This window comes from Panthera pardus, unplaced genomic scaffold (assembly GCF_024362965.1).
Source record: "Panthera pardus isolate Hobbes unplaced genomic scaffold, ASM2436296v1 HiC_scaffold_6, whole genome shotgun sequence".
In the NCBI taxonomy this organism is placed as follows: domain Eukaryota; kingdom Metazoa; phylum Chordata; class Mammalia; order Carnivora; family Felidae; genus Panthera; species Panthera pardus.
The window spans coordinates 100,006,704-100,025,056 of NW_026526991.1; the positions used below are offsets into that span (position 1 = coordinate 100,006,704).

Consider the following 18,353-nt stretch of genomic DNA (forward strand, 5'->3'; position numbering starts at 1 on the left):
TTCCAATCTTGCTGTTTTTTACCCAAGACACAAACCCTGAGCCCACGAAACCTTTTCCAACTCCTACTTACAGCTTTCTCCAGGCGGCAGGTCAGATCCACGACGGACACATTGGGGGTGGGGACACGGAAGGCCATGCCAGTGAGCTTCCTGCAGACGGCAGGCAAAGCAGGGTCAGTACTGCTCCTCCCGGTTCCACAGACCCCCAGGGCAGAGAACAGCAAAGAACCTCACCCATTCAGCTCAGGGATGACCTTGCCCACAGCCTTGGCAGCGCCAGTAGAAGCAGGGATGATGTTCTGGGCAGCCCCTCGGCCATCACGCCACATCTTCCCAGAGGGGCCATCCACGGTCTTCTGGGTGGCGGTGATGGCATGGACTGTGGTCTGCAAGCGTGGAGGAGGGAGTGAAGGCCCGCACAGCACCCTAAAGTCATCCACCCCTTGACCCCCTCCTCCCCCGGGAAGACTTGAGATAGTGAGTCTACCTGAGCCAGTCCCTCGGAACCCCCAATGCCCCATGGTCCCCACAGCCCAGGGCCACATTCGAAGAAGGGAAGAGGATCTAGCCCTGGGTGAGAAATAAACACACTGGGCACTTTCCCCATCACCCGTACCATGAGTCCCTCCACGATGCCGAAGTGGTCATGGATGACCTTGGCCAGAGGGGCCAGGCAGTTGGTGGTGCAGGAGGCATTGCTGAAAAGAGGGAGGCAGGTCAAGGCAAGAACACGTCCACCTGGCAACACACAGTACCATTTAACCACCTCCCCACTCCCCTGCTCACCTGACAATCTTGAGAGAGTTGTCATACTTCTCGTGGTTCACACCCATCACAAACATGGGGGCATCAGCAGAAGGGGCAGAGATGATGACCCTCTTGGCCCCACCCTTCAAGTGAGCCTGTGGTAGAGTAATCATCATGATCCACACTCTCCCTCTCAAGGGTTCCCCATCATTCCCGCTATACCAAACCCCACCCCCCATCTTTACTCTCCCTGCCACTCACCCCAGCCTTCTCCATGGTGGTGAAGACCCCAGTAGACTCCACAACATACTCAGCACCAGCATCACCCCATTTGATGTTGGCGGGATCTCGCCTATAAATGGAGACAAGCCGAAAGCTCAGGGACATGGGGTACCATGTACCACGCAAGGTTGTCAGCCCATCCTAGTAACTCCCTCAAAGCACATTCCACCCTGTTCTGTCTTCTACACTTACTCCTGGAAGATGGTGATGGGCTTTCCATTGATGACAAGTTTCCCGTTCTCAGCCTTGACTGTGCCGTGGAATTTGCCGTGGGTGGAATCGTACTGGAACATGTAGACCTGGAGGGACAAGTGAGGGCCATCAAGCGGCTGCGCTTCAGCCAGGCTCTGCTCCCTACACCAGCTGTGGGGACAGCACTCACCATGTAGTTGAGGTCAATGAAGGGGTCATTGATGGCAACAATGTCCACTTTGCCAGAGTTAAAAGCAGCCCTGGTGACCAGGCGCCCAATACGGCCAAATCTGGTAAAGACAAGAGGCGAGAAGGAATGAAAAAGGGGTAGAGAATTCTCCCAAGCATGGAAACAGCCCTAGACCAACCCATCCTCTTCCAGAGGTTAGAAGATGGCACTTCCCTCCAGAAAAGTCCAAGAGGTCTAATTTTATCTTTCTTGAGCAACTCTGCCAGGACAGCCTGGCCAGAAAGTGAAGCCTGCCCAAGAAGTGATTAGGTTCAGAGACTGGCCCAACTCCCTAGTCATTACAAGTCCTGCAAAGGAGCAATGGCCATGCAGAGCTCTGCTCTGGCCGCCCCCGCAGTCTGGACACATGCCTGGCACATGGCATTTATCTCCCCCACTATTTGTGCCCTCCCTGGGAATGCTTGTTCCCTGTCTGGCCCAGCATCAGGATACACCCTCCAGGGAGCAAAGAGTTGCATACTTAGCATCACCAAGTTCAAAGGGCAAGAGTAAAGGTCAGAAGTTAACTGGAAGGGGAAAGCCCATCTCTTCCTCCAAAACAAAGAGAAGGGGAAAAAGGAATGCTTCTCAACCCCCTGATCTGTGGGCTCTAGTTTGCTAAGCCACTTGTCCCTGCAAGCCCTCTTCCAAAAATCAGGAGTGGGAGCGACAGATGTGTGTGTGTGTGTGGGGTGGGTGGGGGCAAAAAGAGTAGTAGCCCAGGCCCCAAGCTGCAGAAAGGTCAGGCAGCTATATTTAACCCCAGATTAGAGTGGAGAGGGGATCTGATTTCTGGAAGATGGAACGGGGAGAAGGGCAGGATTCCCAAGGCTCACAGACACCTAATCCTCCCAGTGACCTTTATAGCCTGGCCTTTAGGGTTGGGTCAGCTCTAGGTATGGATGGAAGAAAGGAGCCTCGAGGAGAGCCAGTGTGATGAAAGGGGCTGCTGCTACAGAAGCCATTTTGTAGTGGAAAATTTCTGCCCATGACTCAGCTCCCCCAACATGGCACTAAGCTGCAGCTACCACACCTCTCCGGAAAAGGGGGGAGGAAGAAAAAAGACACAAGAGGACTCCCCTAAACCCATGTTTGATTCATCAGAGAATCGTCTAGAAGCAGCATCGCTGAGGGGAAATTTGACTGGCAGCTTAAGGGATGGTCTCCGGTCAGAGTTCTCAAGTCCAGCTCTTTTAAGAGCAAGACCGAGGGAAGCCTTGCCTCACCTGGTTTACGGGATAAAGGCGACTCCACCCCACCCAGGCAGGATCAGGAGGGTTAGTCATAGGCGAGGAAGGAGGAACAGTGAAGAGCTAAGTAAGGTTGCCTAACGGTGGTTCATTCACTTCCTTCCCTGTTGCAACATGGCGGCCGGGTTCCCGCAAACGGGCCCTCCCAGCGGGCTCTGCACCCAGCTCAGCCCCGGGCACCCCGGTAGGTGGGGAGGCCGCGGGCCGGTGGGGGAGGGGCTCCTTCCCGGCACGTGACGCCGCAGGGCGCGAAAGCAAAGAAAGACGCCCCAGCTGGGGATTAAAGGGATGGGTCCTATGCCGGGAGGGGGGCGCTCTCGTCTACCGGAGGCAGGTGGGGCGGAGGGCTGCGGGCGGCTCGCGTCCGCGGGGGCGGCACTGCATGAGGAGCCACAGCTTGGGGGAGGGTGGCCCACGCGGCTCTTTAAGGCGGGAGCCTCGGCCAGGTTAGAGCGCCGACCTTGAGTTCTCCTTGGGGGTGGGGGTGGGGGGGGTAGGACCACCGCACCCACGTCCCTCACGCGCTTGCGAAGACTAAGCAGGGCAATGCCCGCAGTAGAGGTTCGCCCGGGGCCGCGGGACTCGATGCCCCACCCTACCCTACCCCCTAACTCACCCGTTGACTCCGACCTTCACCATCGTGTCTCGGGGACGCGGCTGCGGGCAGAGAAAAGCGACCATTAGAGCGCGGGGGCGGGCGGCGGCTGCAGCCCGGCAGCTGCCCTCCCCTCCCCCAGGCCTCCATTCCCAACCCGCGCTCGGGCACGTCCGTCTTCCCGCCCCTGCAATGCGGGGGCCCGACCGCGCGGCCCACCCCCTGCCCGCGAGCGCTCCCGGCCCCCTTCCGAGCCGTGCCCGAGCCTCCCGTGGCTCCCCTCAGCCTAGCTTTGCCTGGCTTTGCCTGGCTCTACCTGGCACTGCACCAGAAGATGCGGCTGTCTGTCGAACGGGGAGGAGCAGAGAGCACCGGCGGAGGCTGCAGTCTCAATTTATAGCGGCGGGGCGTGGCGGGGAAAAGAGGGGGTGCGGGCCCCGCCTCCCGCTGGCTTGCCCAGTCACGGCCCAAGGGCGCAGAGGCCTGAGCTACGTGCGCCCGTAAAGCCGTGAGTAGCAGGGCCCGATTTTTTTTTTTTTTTTTTTTTTGGTCAAGTGTGCACGCACCTAGCATGTGGGCTAGGGACAGAGTGGGGGGGAGGGGACCGAGACGGGCCCAGTGGAGCCAGGGATCGCTGATGGCACCTAGGGCAGCCCTGTGGGCATGCAACAAGCTGTGGACTCCAGGGCTGGCCTCCCGGTGACAACGGAAGACCTCCGGGAGCCAGGACAGCTGCACATATGAAACGGGAGGACTTTGGGAGCTTGTGGGATGGGGAGTTGGGGCCAGAGACGGGTTGCTCGCGGCCGCATGCTGCCACCCCCCCCCCCCCCCCCCCCCCCCCGTCCCCTTTCTTTCAGAGGCTGAGAGGCGGGAAGGCTGGGGAACTTATTCTCAAGGCTCTTCGGTAGTAGCGGGGGAACCGCAGAGGAAAAAGGCCCGGGAGGGGTCAGCCAGTCTCCGGCCGGGCCCTGCCCAGCCCCCACTTCCCCCTCCCCAGGCCCTGGCTCCCGGCCTCTCTGGGCCGGGGGCCTGGGCTGGCACTGGGCAGTGGGGGCCTGGAGAGGAAGGAGGCTCGGCGGGCGGCTAAGGGGGAGGTTTCTGCACTGAAGGTCACGCTGTCCTGCAGCTCGGGCAGCCCAGAGAGGTAATAATTGGGGCGGACAAACCAGGCCCTGTGTGCACCAGCTGCTCTCCCCCAGGCCGGGCTAGGCCTCCCACAAAGTCGCTCCCGGGAGACCGGAGTGCTGTGCCGCCAGGGCTGGGACACAGTGCCCCCTTCATCTCCTCCAGCCCGGGGCCGATAGCGGGACGTGAGGGCGGAAGTCCCTCCCAATCCTGGGACGTGCCGGTCAGCCCCAGAGCCAGGGACTCCTCTTCCCTGCCTGTGCCCAGGGGATGTTGGGGGCAGGGTGAGGAGTCCAGAAGAGACAAAAAATTGGGAGGCTTTGGGCATATGGTGGGAGCAGGCCCTCAGACCCACACGAGGTGGAGGAAGGGATCCACGCCACTCCAACAGTCTGGAGCCCGGGCTGCGCCAGTTTTGCAAGCTGAGGATGGAAGAAGGGCTACATTTGAACGCTTGAGAGGACAGAGGGTTTGGAAGGGGGTGGGGTGGAATGGACATGGCCCATCAGCAGGTGCTGGGGGCCGGGGATCCAGGGGCCTCTTTGCTGGCCCAGCGTAACCTGAGACCAGCCCCCTTTTCTAGCTGAAGAGCCTGTGGCTAAGTTTAGCCTGCCTGGTGATAACCTTTGCTTAAAAGGCAGAGGGCACGCTCTCCTGCACCCCGACTCCAACCCTGGCCCCTGCCCTTTCTGGGACTGCCCTCCCTCCTTGGGGCCCCAGAGCCAAGTCTGTATCTGTCTGGCGGCCTCATGCATGGTTGGTTTCCAGGCTTTTCATGAACCCCAAGAGCAGGGCCAGAGGGCACCTAATGGTGATAGGAGGTGGCAAGTGCCACTGGCGGTCTGCTGGGGCCTGGCACCGGGACCCAGCTGTCCCTGTTCCATTCCTGCTCATGCTCAACCAGGACCATTAACCCTTTCCCTGGAAAGGGCCTCAGGGGCCCCTCTGAGCCCCGGCACTACCCAAAGTGCGTGTGTCATCTTTCATTAGTGTCTTCTGCCAGAGGGAGCTCAGTGCCCACGGGAGCATTACTGATGCAGCCTGCTGTTGTCATGACAGCAAAGACACCAGTGTTGTCATGAGAGCACGCTCACTGCCTCTGGTCCAGGTGACTCAGCAGAGCAGACTTGGGGAGCTGAGGGGTGGGCAGGCTGAAGCAGTGCCTGCGCTGAGAGCCGACTTGCCACAGACCCTGGAACAGTTAAGGAATCTCTAGGTAGACAGACCGACTCCACAGATATTATCTAGAGCTGGAGGGGATCAAGACCTGACCTTCCATCTGCTCAGCCGGCTAGGTCAGTCACTGCCTCAGAGATGGGCTCAGGGAGCACGCCGGGGGAGGGGAGGACGCAGATCAGCCCTTGGTCTAGAGAAGGGTTCCTCCACCTCAGCACCACTGATTGGCATTTTGGGCCGAATAATTCTGTTTTGGGGGTCTGTTTTCTGCATTGTAGGGTATTTAGCAACATCCCTGGCCTCTGCCCACTAGGTGCTGATAGCATCCCTCCCACCTAGGTTGTGATGACAAAAAACTATCTCTAGGCATTGCCAGAAGGCCCCCGAGTAGCGCCACACTGGTCTGGAGACTGGCCGCTGCACGCTTCTCCACCGTGCAGCAATCCTGTCCCTCATGCGGCGTGGGGAGGTGTCCTGTCCTTCGTGCGGCATGGGGAGGTGGAGGAGGGGAAGATGAGGCACTGGGGGAGCATGGGGCTTATCAGATCTTCAGACAGGCCCCAGGACTTCGGGGCTCCTCTCCCTGCTGCCTGCATCTGGGCTCATGTAAGCTGAAACAGACAAGCTTAGGAAAAATGTCTAAAAGTATATAAAAACATTTATTCATTAAGAAACAAGGAGACTGGCAGACATAGAGTCCAATGAAAGCAGCTCAATTCAGTTCAGTAAGGCCAGTTTAAGAGAAATGCTTTACATCATAAAGACCATTCTATATTAAAAAGACAAGAGGACAGGCAAAAACGGTATTTTACAAGGGAGCGGAATTCAAGTTCACTTCATAAGATACCCCGCACAGCAGGGACAGGAACAGGCAAGATGACTTCCTAGGGCCTGTGCCTTCGAGGAGGTGCTCGGCGGATGGGGGTTGTTTTCTTGGGTGTCTCGTCTTCCATCATCTCTGCTGAAAGCTCTATTCAGAGGATTGGAGGAGGAAGAAAAAGCTGAGTCACAAAGATGGTGAAAAGTAGATCTCAGAGAACAAGTGGGACAGCCCCAGACTAGGCCCAGAAACAAAACCCATACTGTGCCCAGAGAAACACACCTGGGGGGAGGGCGGGGGCGGAGAGAATCTACATGGGCAGGACCCCATCAAAACCGGCCTCCCCCCACCCCTCCCCAAGCTATGCTCCCTGCGAGCCACATCTGGGAGGGAGCATCCTACCTTCCTCGCTGGACTCATCACTCGAGAAGACAATTCTGGGTTTCTTTTTCAAAACTCGCTGTTGGGTGTTTGGATGCCGACGGGCAGTGCGGTGGGGCTCAGGAGTGACAAAATCACCGTCTGATGAGGCTGCAGAAGCCAGACGCTGGTGCCTCTTGGAGACTAGAAAAGGCCAACACATGGGTCCCAAAAAAAGGATACTCTGAGAGAAGGGCACGATCTCTCCACTTGTGGGGCTGCCTCACGTACCAGTGGATGGTTTCTTGGCTGATGGGGCTCTCTGGCTACCCCCCTGGCCAACCTCAAGGTCTTCCACCGCATCCAGCCCTCTGGTGTGGCAGACCCGAAGCTTCTGCTCAAATTCATCTATTACAGCCTGGAGGGGGGAAGAGATTAAGAGCAGGCCTGGAAGGGGCACCTGGGTGGTTTGGTCAATCATCAGACTTTGGCTCAGGTCGTAATCTCAAGGCTCTTGAGTTTGAGCCCCGCACTGGGTTCTATGCTGACAGCTCAGAGGCTGGAGTCTACTTTGGATTCTGTGTCTTGGTCTCTCTCTGCCCCTCCCCTACTGATGCTCTGTATCTCGCTCTCAAAAATAACCATTAAAAAAAAAAAAAGAGCAGGCCTGGAAACTGTTATTTCTAAGATGAAAAAGAAACAAGGCCATGGAAAGAAAGACATGGTGAAAACATCAACGCCTATCACTGAGAGAACCCAACCCAGGGAGGGTACACACTGCAGGACTACAAGTATATGACATTCTGGGAAAGACAAAACTGTGACAACAGTAAAAAGATCAGTGGTTGCCAAGGGTCGGGGGACAGAGGGCGATGGGGGCGCACAGAAGACTTCTTGGGCAGTGGAACTGCACTGTGTAATACAACAATGGACACAGGCCACAACACACTTTGTCCAAACCCACAGAATGAGTGAGTGACCCCTAAGGTCAACTATGGACTTTGGGTGATAATGATGTGTCAACATAGGTTCATCGATTGTAACAAATGTGCCACTCTGATGGGGGAGACTGAGAGCGGGAGGGGGGGTGCTCTGCATATGTGGCGGCTGGGCACATGTGGAAGAACTCTACCTTCGATTCAGTATTTACTTTTGAACCTAAAACTGCTGTAAAAGATAAAGTCCATTTTAAAAAAGAGAAAAAGAAAGACACAGGAATTGGAGACAGAAAGATCTGGTCTCAGGTGGTACTGGTTACTTCGTTGCAGTCGAGCCGAGGGAGGGGAATGGGCGGGGTAGGCGAGGCAGGTCCGGGCAGTGCAGTGCAGATGAACTCATAGCACCGGGATGGCCGCTGCGCTCACCTTGCCCTCGGGCTTGGCTCCGCGTCGCAGTTTGCCCACAATTGACAAAAAAGCACTAAAGATGGACTCATCCGATAGTTTGTCCCCAAAGCAGTCAAAATTGTCCAGCATCCTGCGGAGGCCTCGCTCTGTGAGGGGCAGCTGTGACACACAATAGGCCAGGTCCCGATACTGCCGCTCGGTCCTGCAGATGTCAAAGGCATCGTGAGGAGCAGCGAGATGGAGGAGCGAAGAAGGCCCGTCCTTCCCCGTCGGTGCCCCACAGCCTCAGGGACACCCCTCGGGAAGCCGGCATACCGGGCAGTGCGGAAGCGCTGACACAGCTTCTCCACCAGGCTCTCCGTCTGCTTGTCCTTGGTGATGTAGGAGAGGAGCTGCCTAAGGAAGGGGAGATGTGGTTGTGTGGCCTCCCAGGGGCAGCTCCGTTCCTGTCGGGACAGTCCTGTCTTCCCCTAGCACCCGCCTTCTGTCATCGTCCTGCCCTCTTCCTAGACCCTCAGAAAAAATCCACCCCACCCCCTCTGCGAAATTCTCACCGAGAATGGGAATTTGTAACAAAAACTGCTGCCATGTCGTGAGGACTCCTATGCGCCTACCACCGCACTAGAAACTCTATGGTACTGAAGCCCCTCAAGAACTAAGGGGCAAGTGTCAGAGGCCTCACTGTACAGAGGACGAACAGGCACAGAGAGGTTAAGTTACTACTGAAGGTTATACAGCTACAAAGTAGCAGAGCTAGAGTTCAAATACAGGTTTGTCTGATTCTTAAGCATGTGCTACATGAAAAATGTGCCCCAAGGCTCAGGGAACCATACTTCATGATGGTGTGGAAAGGCTCTTCCTCCACCCCTCCCTCGGGGTCTGACAGGCGGCTGATGATATCTGGAAGGAGATTATAGATCGCATTGCCCTGGTGAGAGAGAGAGTCATGTTATCGACACAGGGTGTGTGTCTGTGTGTGCGCGCCTGTTCCCTCAGCAGTGGTCTCCTGCTGCCTCTCACCTTGTGGGAAAGCTCATTGAAGAAGTTCTTGGCCAGGGCAGCGATCTGAGGCGCGGGGTCGATGAGCAGCACAGCCATCTCGCTCACCTGCCCCTTCACCTTCACCATGTCCTTTAGAATCAGGTGGGTCATCACCAGCCCTGCTGTTCTCCGCACCTGCTGAGCTGGGTCCCGGAGCCTAGGAGTGAAATCTCAAGTCACTGGCACTAATGGTGAGTTATATTGGGACACTGGTGGGAAAGGCCCTCAGCAGGAATCTGTTGCCCCTTCTTCTTCTTCTTCTTCTTTTTTTTTTTTTAAAGTAAACTCTACCCTCAGCGTGGGGCCCTAACTCATGAACCCAAGATTAAGAGTTGCATGCTCTATTGACTAAGCCACCCAGGTGCTCCTCTATCATCCCTTCTTAATGTGACATTCTAGAAGCAGTTAGAAAGCTGGGATTGGGGTAAGAGGCCAAGCTTGGAGCCAACGCTTTGGACAGAGGTGCAAATTCCTTTGGGGCTATACTTAGCGAGGGCCTGTACAGGTCAAGTATCAAGCAGATATCAAGGTAATGCTAAAGACCAGAGAAACAGTTTTAGTGATTTTCATCCTGACTGAACTACAGCCTCCCAGGGCTAGCAAGGCCTGCTACAGTGTCATGAGGGATCTCTCACCGAGCATACAGATGAGGTGTCCAGGGGTCCACCAGGTTAGGGAAGCGGATGGCCAGATCCCCAGCAGCAACCATGAGGTTAGACCGGACAATGGGGAGCGAGGACTTTTCCAGCATGGTGAACAGCAGGCGAAGCTGGGAGTCGCAGAAAGTGGCACTAGGGGCAAGGAAAGGATCATCAGGGAGAGGCACCATCCCCATCCTCTCTGAGAGGGCAGTACTGGCCCCAGGGCCTACCTGATCATGCAGAACTTGCCAAGGGCAAGTGAAGCGGCTGCAGAGAGCTCTGGGTTGCTGTAGAGGCCCGGGTTGTTGCAGACTTTAAGCAGAAGTGGAACAAAGGCAGCCAGGATCTGTTTGCCTGTTGGAAGAACGGCTCTAGGTCTGGGACAGGTTATCTCGGCCGGGGAGCAGGTCCCTCAGCAATTCTTCTTACCATCTAACAGCTCCTTCTCACAGATGCTGCGGATGAGTTCTGCCTCTGGATCATCAGCGGCAGCGCCCGCCAGCCCCATCTCCTCCTCTATGGTGGTGTCAGAGCTTGTGTTCTAATGGGGAAGAAACCAGGGATCATGGCTCATCCAAGACAGCATTTTTTTAAAAATTTTTAATATTTTATTTTTAAGAGAGACAGCATGAGCAGGGGAGGAGCAGAAAGCAAGGGAGACACAGAATCTGAAGCAGGGGCCAGGCTCTGAGCTGTCAGCGCACAGCCTGATTCAGGGCTCGAACCCATGAACCGTGAGATCATGACCTAAGCTGACATAGGATGCTTAACTGACTGAGCCACCCAGATGCCCCCAAGACAGCATTTTTAACTCCAGCCTGTCTTTCATTTTGCAGGAATGTGTCTGGGGAAAGGCAAGTTCTGTAAAACCATTCCTACAGTGGTCAAATGTGTCTATAAAGAGGAAGCACACCTTAATTAAACAGGAAAAGAACTAGGACTCTGTAGTTTTACTTCTAAGTTGCCAAATGTGAACTGGCAAATTCAAAGTGGAACAAGCAGCATTATTTTCAAGTTGCTAAAGCATATTCCTACATCTCTGAACTCATCCTCACAGAAGCACGTCATTTCCTGCATACAGTCAATAAACGGATCATGGGGACAATGGTTCAAGGTCACAGAGGTCAGACCTAATTACTCTGTGTCTTATTTGTCTGCAAGACACCACTGCCTCTAGTGGAAAGAACACAAGGTCCCCATAAGGTGGCAGGCCCAGCAACCACGGCTGATGGGAAAGGGGGTGCATGTGTGCTTATTCTAACAAGAGGTGCCTGAGGGGGAGCCTAGATTTCATGCCGAGGTCCCTAACTCAACGCTCTATGTTTCCCTAAAACTTTCCTTCCTGGGTGGTCACCAACAGACTGCTCCATCTTTGTTCTCACTAACCTTTCCCAGGAACAGCAGCAAGGAGGCAGGGTGTCTTCCTCATTTAACAGTAGAAAACCAGAGATTCCCAGAAGGAAACGTGAGTGACCCACAGTCAGGAAATAAATCCGGAAATGCTTGGGACACAAACCCAAACACGCAGACACTTCATTCACCTTCTCCTTTGGATCCTTAGTCTTCTGCTCCTGCTCTTCCCGAAGAACCCGGCGCCGACAGAGCTCCCCGCTCACTGCCTGTTCCAAGTGCACCAGCTGCTGCAGAGCCACATCTCCAGCCAGGGACAGCAGGTTCATCAACAGGAAAGTGGGGAGCATGGGGGTGTCCTCTGGAGGAGGGGAGGGAAAGCAGAGAGAAAGAGACAAAATTAAATCTCACAGGACCTTGCATTCTGTGTTGATGGCTCTACCTCTTGCTCATGTGCCATACACAAGCTGGCGCAGAAGAGAGAGTTGGAGACGGGGGAGGGTGGGCGGGGAGGGACGGGGATGGTGGCGGTGACTGGCCCAGTCTGAGTGACAGAAGTGAGACAGTGTGGTCTGTGGAGGGTCAGGGGCTGCTGTAGGAAGCAGTGCTGGCAGTGGCTACTGGCTCGACAAGGAAAGCAGTAGACTCTGGCTGCTGCCCACGGGGGACCCTCTTGCCTACTTACTCGGGACCTCCTGGGTGGCGCTCTTCTCCCCCAGCTTCTCCAGGGCCTGCTTTGCACAGCCCTGCAATATCTGGGCACAGATCACCTCGGGGCCCTCTGCCAGCTGGTAAATGAGGGTCACTGCCACCTCTTTGAATGGGATCCAGAGTGGGTCCGGGTGGACAAAGCCTGTAGAGGAGAAGGGAGAAGTCACCCACTGCAGACAAAGGACTCCATTCTACCCGAGGCCTTCACGATAGCTCACCTTTTGTGACCACCTCTTGCAGTCGCTCAAACAACCTATGTTGCTGAGGCAGCCGGAAGGGAGGGTGACGTTTGCTCAGAGAAGGCTGTCGAGAACAGGAAAGACAAAAGGTGGGTATGTGTTGAGAGTGTGTAAGAGGATGGCCACTGTCCTTGGTCTGGAGACCCCATGTACCTTTCTCCTGTCAGAGATGTTGGCAATGGCATGGCACACCTGCTGGGCCAACCTGTAGTCCTGTGGAAACTTCTCCTCCAGTCCTATGCTCACCAGTGTGTCTAAGTTGCTTCCCACGATTTCTGGTTTTCCTCTAGAGGAAGGAAGCCACACAGTCAAAGCTAGTCAGGGACAGGACTCTGGGGGGGAAAATGCCAAGCGGGGTAGGTAACAGCACTCAGTGCAAGGCTAGAGCCCTGAAGCAGACAGCAGAGGCTCTGACATGGGGCTGGCCCCTCAGAATCCCTCTTGCTGTACCAAATCCCGTTATTCTGCTGCACGGGGTGCAGAGGAGGGCGCTGGTACTCTATTTTATTTTTCACTTAGGTAGCTGACTCACGCACACAGCTTGGCTGGGCCTGACTGCTGTTATTGAAGGAAAGGGAGCTTTCTCAGAACCTTCCCTTTCCCTCTTATTCCTAGCGTCTGTCTGGATCTGAGCCTCACCGTGCCATCATCCCAAGAAGCATGACAGAGGAACAGCGCTCCAGAGGAGAGCAGGGGACCTTCTCGGTTGCCCGCTCCCACAGCAGCTGGGTCACTGCAGGTTTCAATTCATCCTTCTGCACAAACTCACAGAGCTGAAGAGAAAAGAGAAAGGGCTCAGGCCAAAAAATAACAACCCCCCCCCCCCCAATCCTTGGTCCACTTCTCTGAAGAGAGTGTTGAGAGCCCGAAGTGGGTAAAAGCAATACTTAGGGATGGAAAAGGAAGAAGGAGGCTCGAAATGTAAAGTTGGGGTTTGGGGAGGTACTTGCACCTCTGTCACTTTTTTACCTTCATGCCTTCAAAACTACATTTATTAAGATGACATATTGAAGTCTGTGTGAGTCCATGGCTCTGACTACATTCCGGGGATTTCTAGTAGCTGTTGTTGCTGTGACCACAACTCAACATGTCTAAAACAGAAGACTCCATCCTTCCTTGCCTTTTCATTTTGCCCAGGGTACCAACATTCTCAACCACATATGCTTAACACTTCACAGTCAGCTAATTTCTTCCCCACTTAATCCTATCCATTTTTCCTTTATAATCTGTCTTCCATTAAGTGCAACTCCACAGCTTTTCCTCCCAGCCCGAGTCTAGTCCTTTGATGCTGCACATTTACAGAAGGTCCGTAGACCTCGTCTCTAGCCTCCTCTCCAACCAACCTGTATGCTCCTGTTGGACCAGTCTCCCAAACATCTTCTTCATCACGCCACACCTCTGCTCATCATTTAGAAATAGCTCTCCTTTGGAGCACTTGGGTGGCTCAGTCGGTTAAGTGTCTGATTCTGGCTCAGGTCATGATCCTGCAGTTCGTGAGTTCAAGACCCACATCAGGCTGTGTGCTGACAGCTCAGAGCCTGGAGTCTGCTTCAGATAGATTCTGTGTCTCCCTCTCTCTCTGCCCCTCCCCCACTCACGCTCTGTCTCTCTCTCAAAAATAAATAAACATAAAAAAAAAAAAAAAAAAGAAAAGAAACAAAACTCTCCTTTGCCTATAGTAGGGGCTCTGGACCAGGAGAGCTAGCCTGACATTTCAGCCCAGCGGCTGCCACCAGGCTCCTTTTCTCCCCAAGAGAAAAATGTGGCTGGTGGTAGTGCTCCACCTGGTGGAAGCTGGTGGTCAGCACCACCTCCACCTGTCTCCACAACCCAAATACTTGTACTTCAAAAGCAGGTCCACCTCACTAAGATGTTGGCCAACAAGGTGAAAGTCCCGGACTTGTGAAAGGCATTCAGGGACCTTTATAAGTCAGTTCCAACCTACACTCCCACTTTATTATCTTTTGCAGATAACAGTTTCCAGCCAGAACGTGATCTTTTTCATGCCACAACTTTCTGTGCTCTTAATTGGCTTTCCATCTACATGCTCCCTCCTTTCTCTCTCTACATCCTACTCATCAAGACCCTGTTTAAGTCCTGCCACCTCCAGGAAGCTTTCCTTGACTGTTCTACCTCATATTGCTCTCTTGCCCACTCAGGACTCGTCAGGGTAACGTACAAGGTATGAGTACGTTTTCTGGAGCTCTTATTGCCTGAGTCTCTGCCACCAACCAGCTGTGATTAGCCAAGTTCCTTAACCTCTCAGTGCCTTAAGCTTCTCACTGTAAAATGTACATTAACAGTATTACCTCACAGGGTTGTTGTGAGGGTTACACAAGTTCATATGAGCAAACTGCTAAGAACAGTCCCTGGCATGTCATTAGTGTTACCCTATCACCATTGCTGCTACAACCATTACCTGTGCCACATTTTTCTGGCACTGAATTACCTGTGTGCCACATCATTCTATAACTGTTTTATGTTTTTCGGCTACCCACTATACTGTTGGTTCCTTTTAAGTTGGGAACTTGAAAACAATCTTATACTTTGTGGGGCTGAGTAAACTGCTGAACATGTACATAGTAATCACTAATACTTGTTGAATGAATAAAGAAAATAGAAGTAAGGGGGCGCCTGGCTGGCTTGGTCAGAAGAGCATGTGATTTTTGATCTCAGGGTCATGAGTTTGAGTCCCACATTGGCTGCAGAGATTACATAAACAAACAAACAAACAAACAAACAAACAAGAAAGAAAGAAAGGGAAGAAAGAAAGAAAGGAAAGAAAAAGAAAAGAAAAGAAGGGAAGGAAGAAAGGAATGAAGGAAGGAAAGTAAGGAAAGGAAAGAAAGAGACTTACAATTTCCTCAAGACACTGGATAGTCCCAACTGAGGCATCCACTAGTAGCAAAGAGAGATTCTGAATCAAAGTCTGGGCTTTGGCTCTGTGGGAATAGCAGAGAGCAGAGGTCATTAAAAACTGGCAAGTTAAACCTGGCAAACAGGTGATTAGGACTATCCCACCACAGTGTCAGATGACTTTACTGGAAGTCCAGCCCCGCCCTGAGCCCCATTAGATTCAGGACTCCTCAAGAAGGATGCCCCCACCCCCTGCCATTCCTGTAGGAGACTGCAAACGTCCCCTGAGAAGCTGACCCTGTTAAAGCTGGCAGAGGCAAAGGTACCACATATACCTGGCAGAGTCCCCTCTGGGGCTGAGGTAAAGCTGGCGGTAGGCATTAAGCACAGCTTCCCGGATGCCAGGCTCCTTAGACCAGATGAGAGGGAGCATGCGGCGCACCCCGAACAGGGCCTGAGGTACCCCAAATTGGAACACCATCACAAAGAATTCAATCACCTCCTGCACCACTGAGGGGAGAGACAGAAATGTCACCCATCTGCTTGGCAAAATTCCCCCAATACTTAGAGATAGAACCTTTCCTACTGTAGCAACATGCAAGTGGAAGCTTCTTCCATTTCCCCCGAGAATATCATCCTAGATGGCCCTGTCGTGAAATACCCTATGCATACCACGTCTGCTCCACAGAGCTAGACAAAGCAAACGGAAATAAAGAATCCTTGCCTTTTGAAGGAGCAGACAGTTATCAATAAAATACAGGCAAGAATGGTTTTTCCAACCCCAAGACACAGTCCTTACAGAGAGGGATGCTGGCACACCTGTAGTTGTGTTTTCATACATCATCTTGCTGATGATGCTAATGGCCTCTGTAATCTTCAGAGAGAAGCTGTAGGCATCCTGCAGATACTGCACCAGCATCTCCTGCTTCACCAGCTCATCGCTTTCCCTGGATTTCACGGGCTCTGACACACTGGGCTTGTCTTTACTGTCTGTCTGTCCTGGGCCCATGTTCCCTGCAGAACCCTGGGCATTCTCCTGTGTGGAAGCTGTTGGGCCTAGGAGTTAGAGAATTCTAGGATGGTTATTGCTCGAAGGTGTATGGGGAAATCTATCGGCTACAACATCCCCAGATAGTTCTTTCCACAATGGGAGGGTATACACTTAGAACCTACTCTGAAATGTCTTGGTTCATTTCTCAAAAAATTCCGAACATCCTCTATGGTTTGGAAATACCATTTCACGCCCTATGACTATCAATCTTAGGTCCATGGGCTGTATCCATTCCAGGGCACTGCCAAATCTCCTCTGGACTGCTGTGGCACAGTGCCTCCTGGCACTCCCAGGCCAGTGTCTGGCATAAAGTAAATAGCCCATCGATACTAATTGAAATGTTTTGTTTGCTAACTGAAGAAGGAAAAGAAATACCTTTGAAGATAGTCCCCAAGAGATTCAGGAACCTGGTCTCCTCTGACTCCTCTGGGTCCACATGACTGAAAGGCTCAGACTCCTGGAAGTGGCCTATGGCTTCTCGAGTGAGAATGATGGCCTGCCTGGAAGAACATCCACCGGTCACCAACTTGGCACCCACGGGAGTGTCACTGCAGCCTTCTGTAATGCAGCCTACCTCATGATTACATCGAGAACCTAGACTTACTGCCCCAAAGAAAAGGGACACTTCTCATGCTTAAAAAGTTGAGAAGTGGGGCGCCTGGGTGGCTCAGTTGGTTAAGCATCTGACTTCAGCTCAGGTCATGATCTCACGGTTCATGGGTTTGAGCCCCATGTCGGGCTCTATGCTGAGAGCTCAGAGCCTGGAGCCTGCTTTGGATTCCGTGTCTCCCTCTCTCTCTGCCCCTCCCCTGCTAGTACTCTGTCTCTCCCTCTCTCTCAAAAATAAAAACATTAAAAAAAAAAAAAGTTCAGAAGCACCTACAAGGGTGGAGCTCAAAACACTTAACCATTTTTGAAGTGACAAGGCTTTACTACATAGTCTTCAAAGAAACTCAAATAAGACTTTTCAAATTTAAAGGTCACAAACCTACTCCAAACATCTACTTAAAAACTTTGCTAAGTCAAAGTTTAGAAAAAGTAAGTGTTCAATAACTGATTAATTTATGGGACATCCATACAATGGGAGTCAATGTTAGCATAAAAAAGAATGAGGCAGCTATTCATGTATAAATATTAAAAACATCGCAGTACGTTGTTAAGTGAAAAAAGGCAAGGTGGTAGATCAGTGGGTAGAAAATTCTACCATTTGTGTAAGAAGGGAAGGAAAAGAACATATGTTACACTATACGTCTTTGTTATCTCTAGAAGGGTGTGCGATAAACTCGGAATGTCGCTTCCTTGTAGGAAGTGAATCTAAGTAGCTAGGAAATAGGTTTGGAAGGGACTTTACAATGCCTGTCCTTGTTATAATTTAAAATTTTGTACCGTGTGAATGTACTAATTAAAAAAAAAAAAAGATTTTTAAGTAATCTCTACACCCAGTGTGGGGCTTGAACTCACAACCCTGGGTTTAAGAGTCGCATGCAATACTGACTGAGCCAGCCAGGCTCATTTTTTAATGTAATTTTCTGTTCTAAAAAATACTATTATTAAACTGTTAAAAAGTTTTTAAAAGAAGTTTTGTTCTAACACACGTTTAACTGGCATCAAATACCTCAGTTATTAAGACCATAACCCAGCACTGACTGCTGAGGTTTTCTGAAGGAGGAGGGGACATCTTTAACATGAGAAGAAATCTTTATTTTAACTGACAGGAGAAAATACTAATATGGTTGGAGGCAGAAGAAGCAGTTATAAAATTACAGTACCTCTTTATGCCTTAGCAAAGTAAATAGAGACACCAGAGAGACATAAGGGAGAGCAAACTAGCCACCTTCCATTCAGTCTTTTCTGAACAGCCTAATTAGGTAGGAAATAAAACAGTAACTTGTGGCTGAGGTTTAAGGAGACCTGCTGATAGCTAGAAGGGCTTTTGTTGCTAGCTGCCCTGAAGTTCTAGAGTCACAAAAACACTGGGAGAAATCTGTTCTCCAAGGTCAGGATTAACAATGAGGCTGATTTCAAGATTAAAGTAGGATTAATGGAGTTTAATATTATTTATTAGCTCACAGGATTTAATAGAAAGAAATTAGAGACCACATGATCTAATCAATTGCTTCTTTTTAAAGGCTTTTATTTTTTTAAAGGTTTTTTTGTTGGTTTGTTTCTTTTTAAAGTAAGCTCTACGCCCAATGTGGGGCTTGAACTCACGACCCTGAGATCAAGAGTTGCATGCTCTACTGAATGAACCAGCTGGGCGCCCCTAATCAATTTCTTATTTTACAAATAATGAAACTGAGGCCAAGGAAATTTAAGCAACTTATTTAAGATTATACAAC

The 18,353-nt window shown here is 52.1% G+C and overlaps 2 protein-coding genes and 2 long non-coding RNA genes across 10 annotated transcripts in view; 2 read left to right on the forward strand and 2 right to left on the reverse strand.

Moving 5' to 3' along the window:
- The window catches only part of GAPDH (glyceraldehyde-3-phosphate dehydrogenase), a 57,270-nt gene that overhangs the window by 570 nt on the left and 38,347 nt on the right, over positions 1-18,353 (reverse strand). The window contains exons 1-9 of one of the 2 annotated variants that reach the window (XM_019464745.2): positions 3,612-3,676; positions 3,317-3,357; positions 1,412-1,511; positions 1,222-1,328; positions 1,009-1,099; positions 787-902; positions 617-698; positions 235-386; positions 72-150 (exon numbers count right to left, since the gene is read on the reverse strand). In XM_019464745.2, the coding sequence (XP_019320290.1) occupies positions 72-150; positions 235-386; positions 617-698; positions 787-902; positions 1,009-1,099; positions 1,222-1,328; positions 1,412-1,511; positions 3,317-3,339 (750 nt within the window). In that variant the 5' untranslated portion in view covers positions 3,340-3,357; positions 3,612-3,676. Of the gene's footprint in view, positions 1-71; positions 151-234; positions 387-616; positions 699-786; positions 903-1,008; positions 1,100-1,221; positions 1,329-1,411; positions 1,512-3,316; positions 3,358-3,611; positions 3,677-18,353 lie in introns of those variants that run through there. The other variant, XM_053895449.1, reaches the window with a different exon arrangement.
- Positions 6,240-18,353, reverse strand: part of NCAPD2 (non-SMC condensin I complex subunit D2) — a 31,509-nt gene continuing 19,395 nt past the window's right edge. For 4 of the 5 annotated variants that reach the window (XM_019464743.2, XM_019464742.2, XM_019464740.2 and 1 more), the window contains exons 14-32: positions 16,390-16,514; positions 15,783-16,019; positions 15,299-15,473; positions 14,965-15,049; positions 12,747-12,880; positions 12,261-12,393; positions 12,087-12,171; positions 11,843-12,010; positions 11,349-11,518; positions 10,237-10,348; positions 10,038-10,161; positions 9,802-9,957; positions 9,146-9,323; positions 8,959-9,053; positions 8,441-8,521; positions 8,144-8,327; positions 7,071-7,197; positions 6,822-6,983; positions 6,240-6,569 (exon numbers count right to left, since the gene is read on the reverse strand). In XM_019464743.2, coding sequence (XP_019320288.2) covers positions 6,484-6,569; positions 6,822-6,983; positions 7,071-7,197; positions 8,144-8,327; positions 8,441-8,521; positions 8,959-9,053; positions 9,146-9,323; positions 9,802-9,957; positions 10,038-10,161; positions 10,237-10,348; positions 11,349-11,518; positions 11,843-12,010; positions 12,087-12,171; positions 12,261-12,393; positions 12,747-12,880; positions 14,965-15,049; positions 15,299-15,473; positions 15,783-16,019; positions 16,390-16,514 — 2,617 coding nt within the window. In that variant the 3' untranslated portion in view covers positions 6,240-6,483. Of the gene's footprint in view, positions 6,570-6,821; positions 6,984-7,070; positions 7,198-8,143; positions 8,328-8,440; positions 8,522-8,958; positions 9,054-9,145; positions 9,324-9,801; positions 9,958-10,037; positions 10,162-10,236; positions 10,349-11,348; positions 11,519-11,842; positions 12,011-12,086; positions 12,172-12,260; positions 12,394-12,746; positions 12,881-14,964; positions 15,050-15,298; positions 15,474-15,782; positions 16,020-16,389; positions 16,515-18,353 lie in introns of those variants that run through there. The other variant, XR_002084509.2, reaches the window with a different exon arrangement.
- On the forward strand, positions 9,256-11,577 carry LOC109276132 (uncharacterized). Of its 2 annotated transcripts, XR_008419598.1 has the most exons (3): positions 9,256-9,357; positions 10,644-10,930; positions 11,369-11,577. It is a non-coding gene; the product is annotated as an uncharacterized LOC109276132 (long non-coding RNA). The 2 variants fall into 2 exon arrangements; XR_002084513.2 differs by lacking the exon at positions 10,644-10,930 and having other exon boundaries at positions 9,263-9,357.
- On the forward strand, positions 12,004-14,733 carry LOC109276134 (uncharacterized). The gene is made up of 2 exons (XR_002084514.2): positions 12,004-12,196; positions 12,723-14,733. It is a non-coding gene; the product is annotated as an uncharacterized LOC109276134 (long non-coding RNA).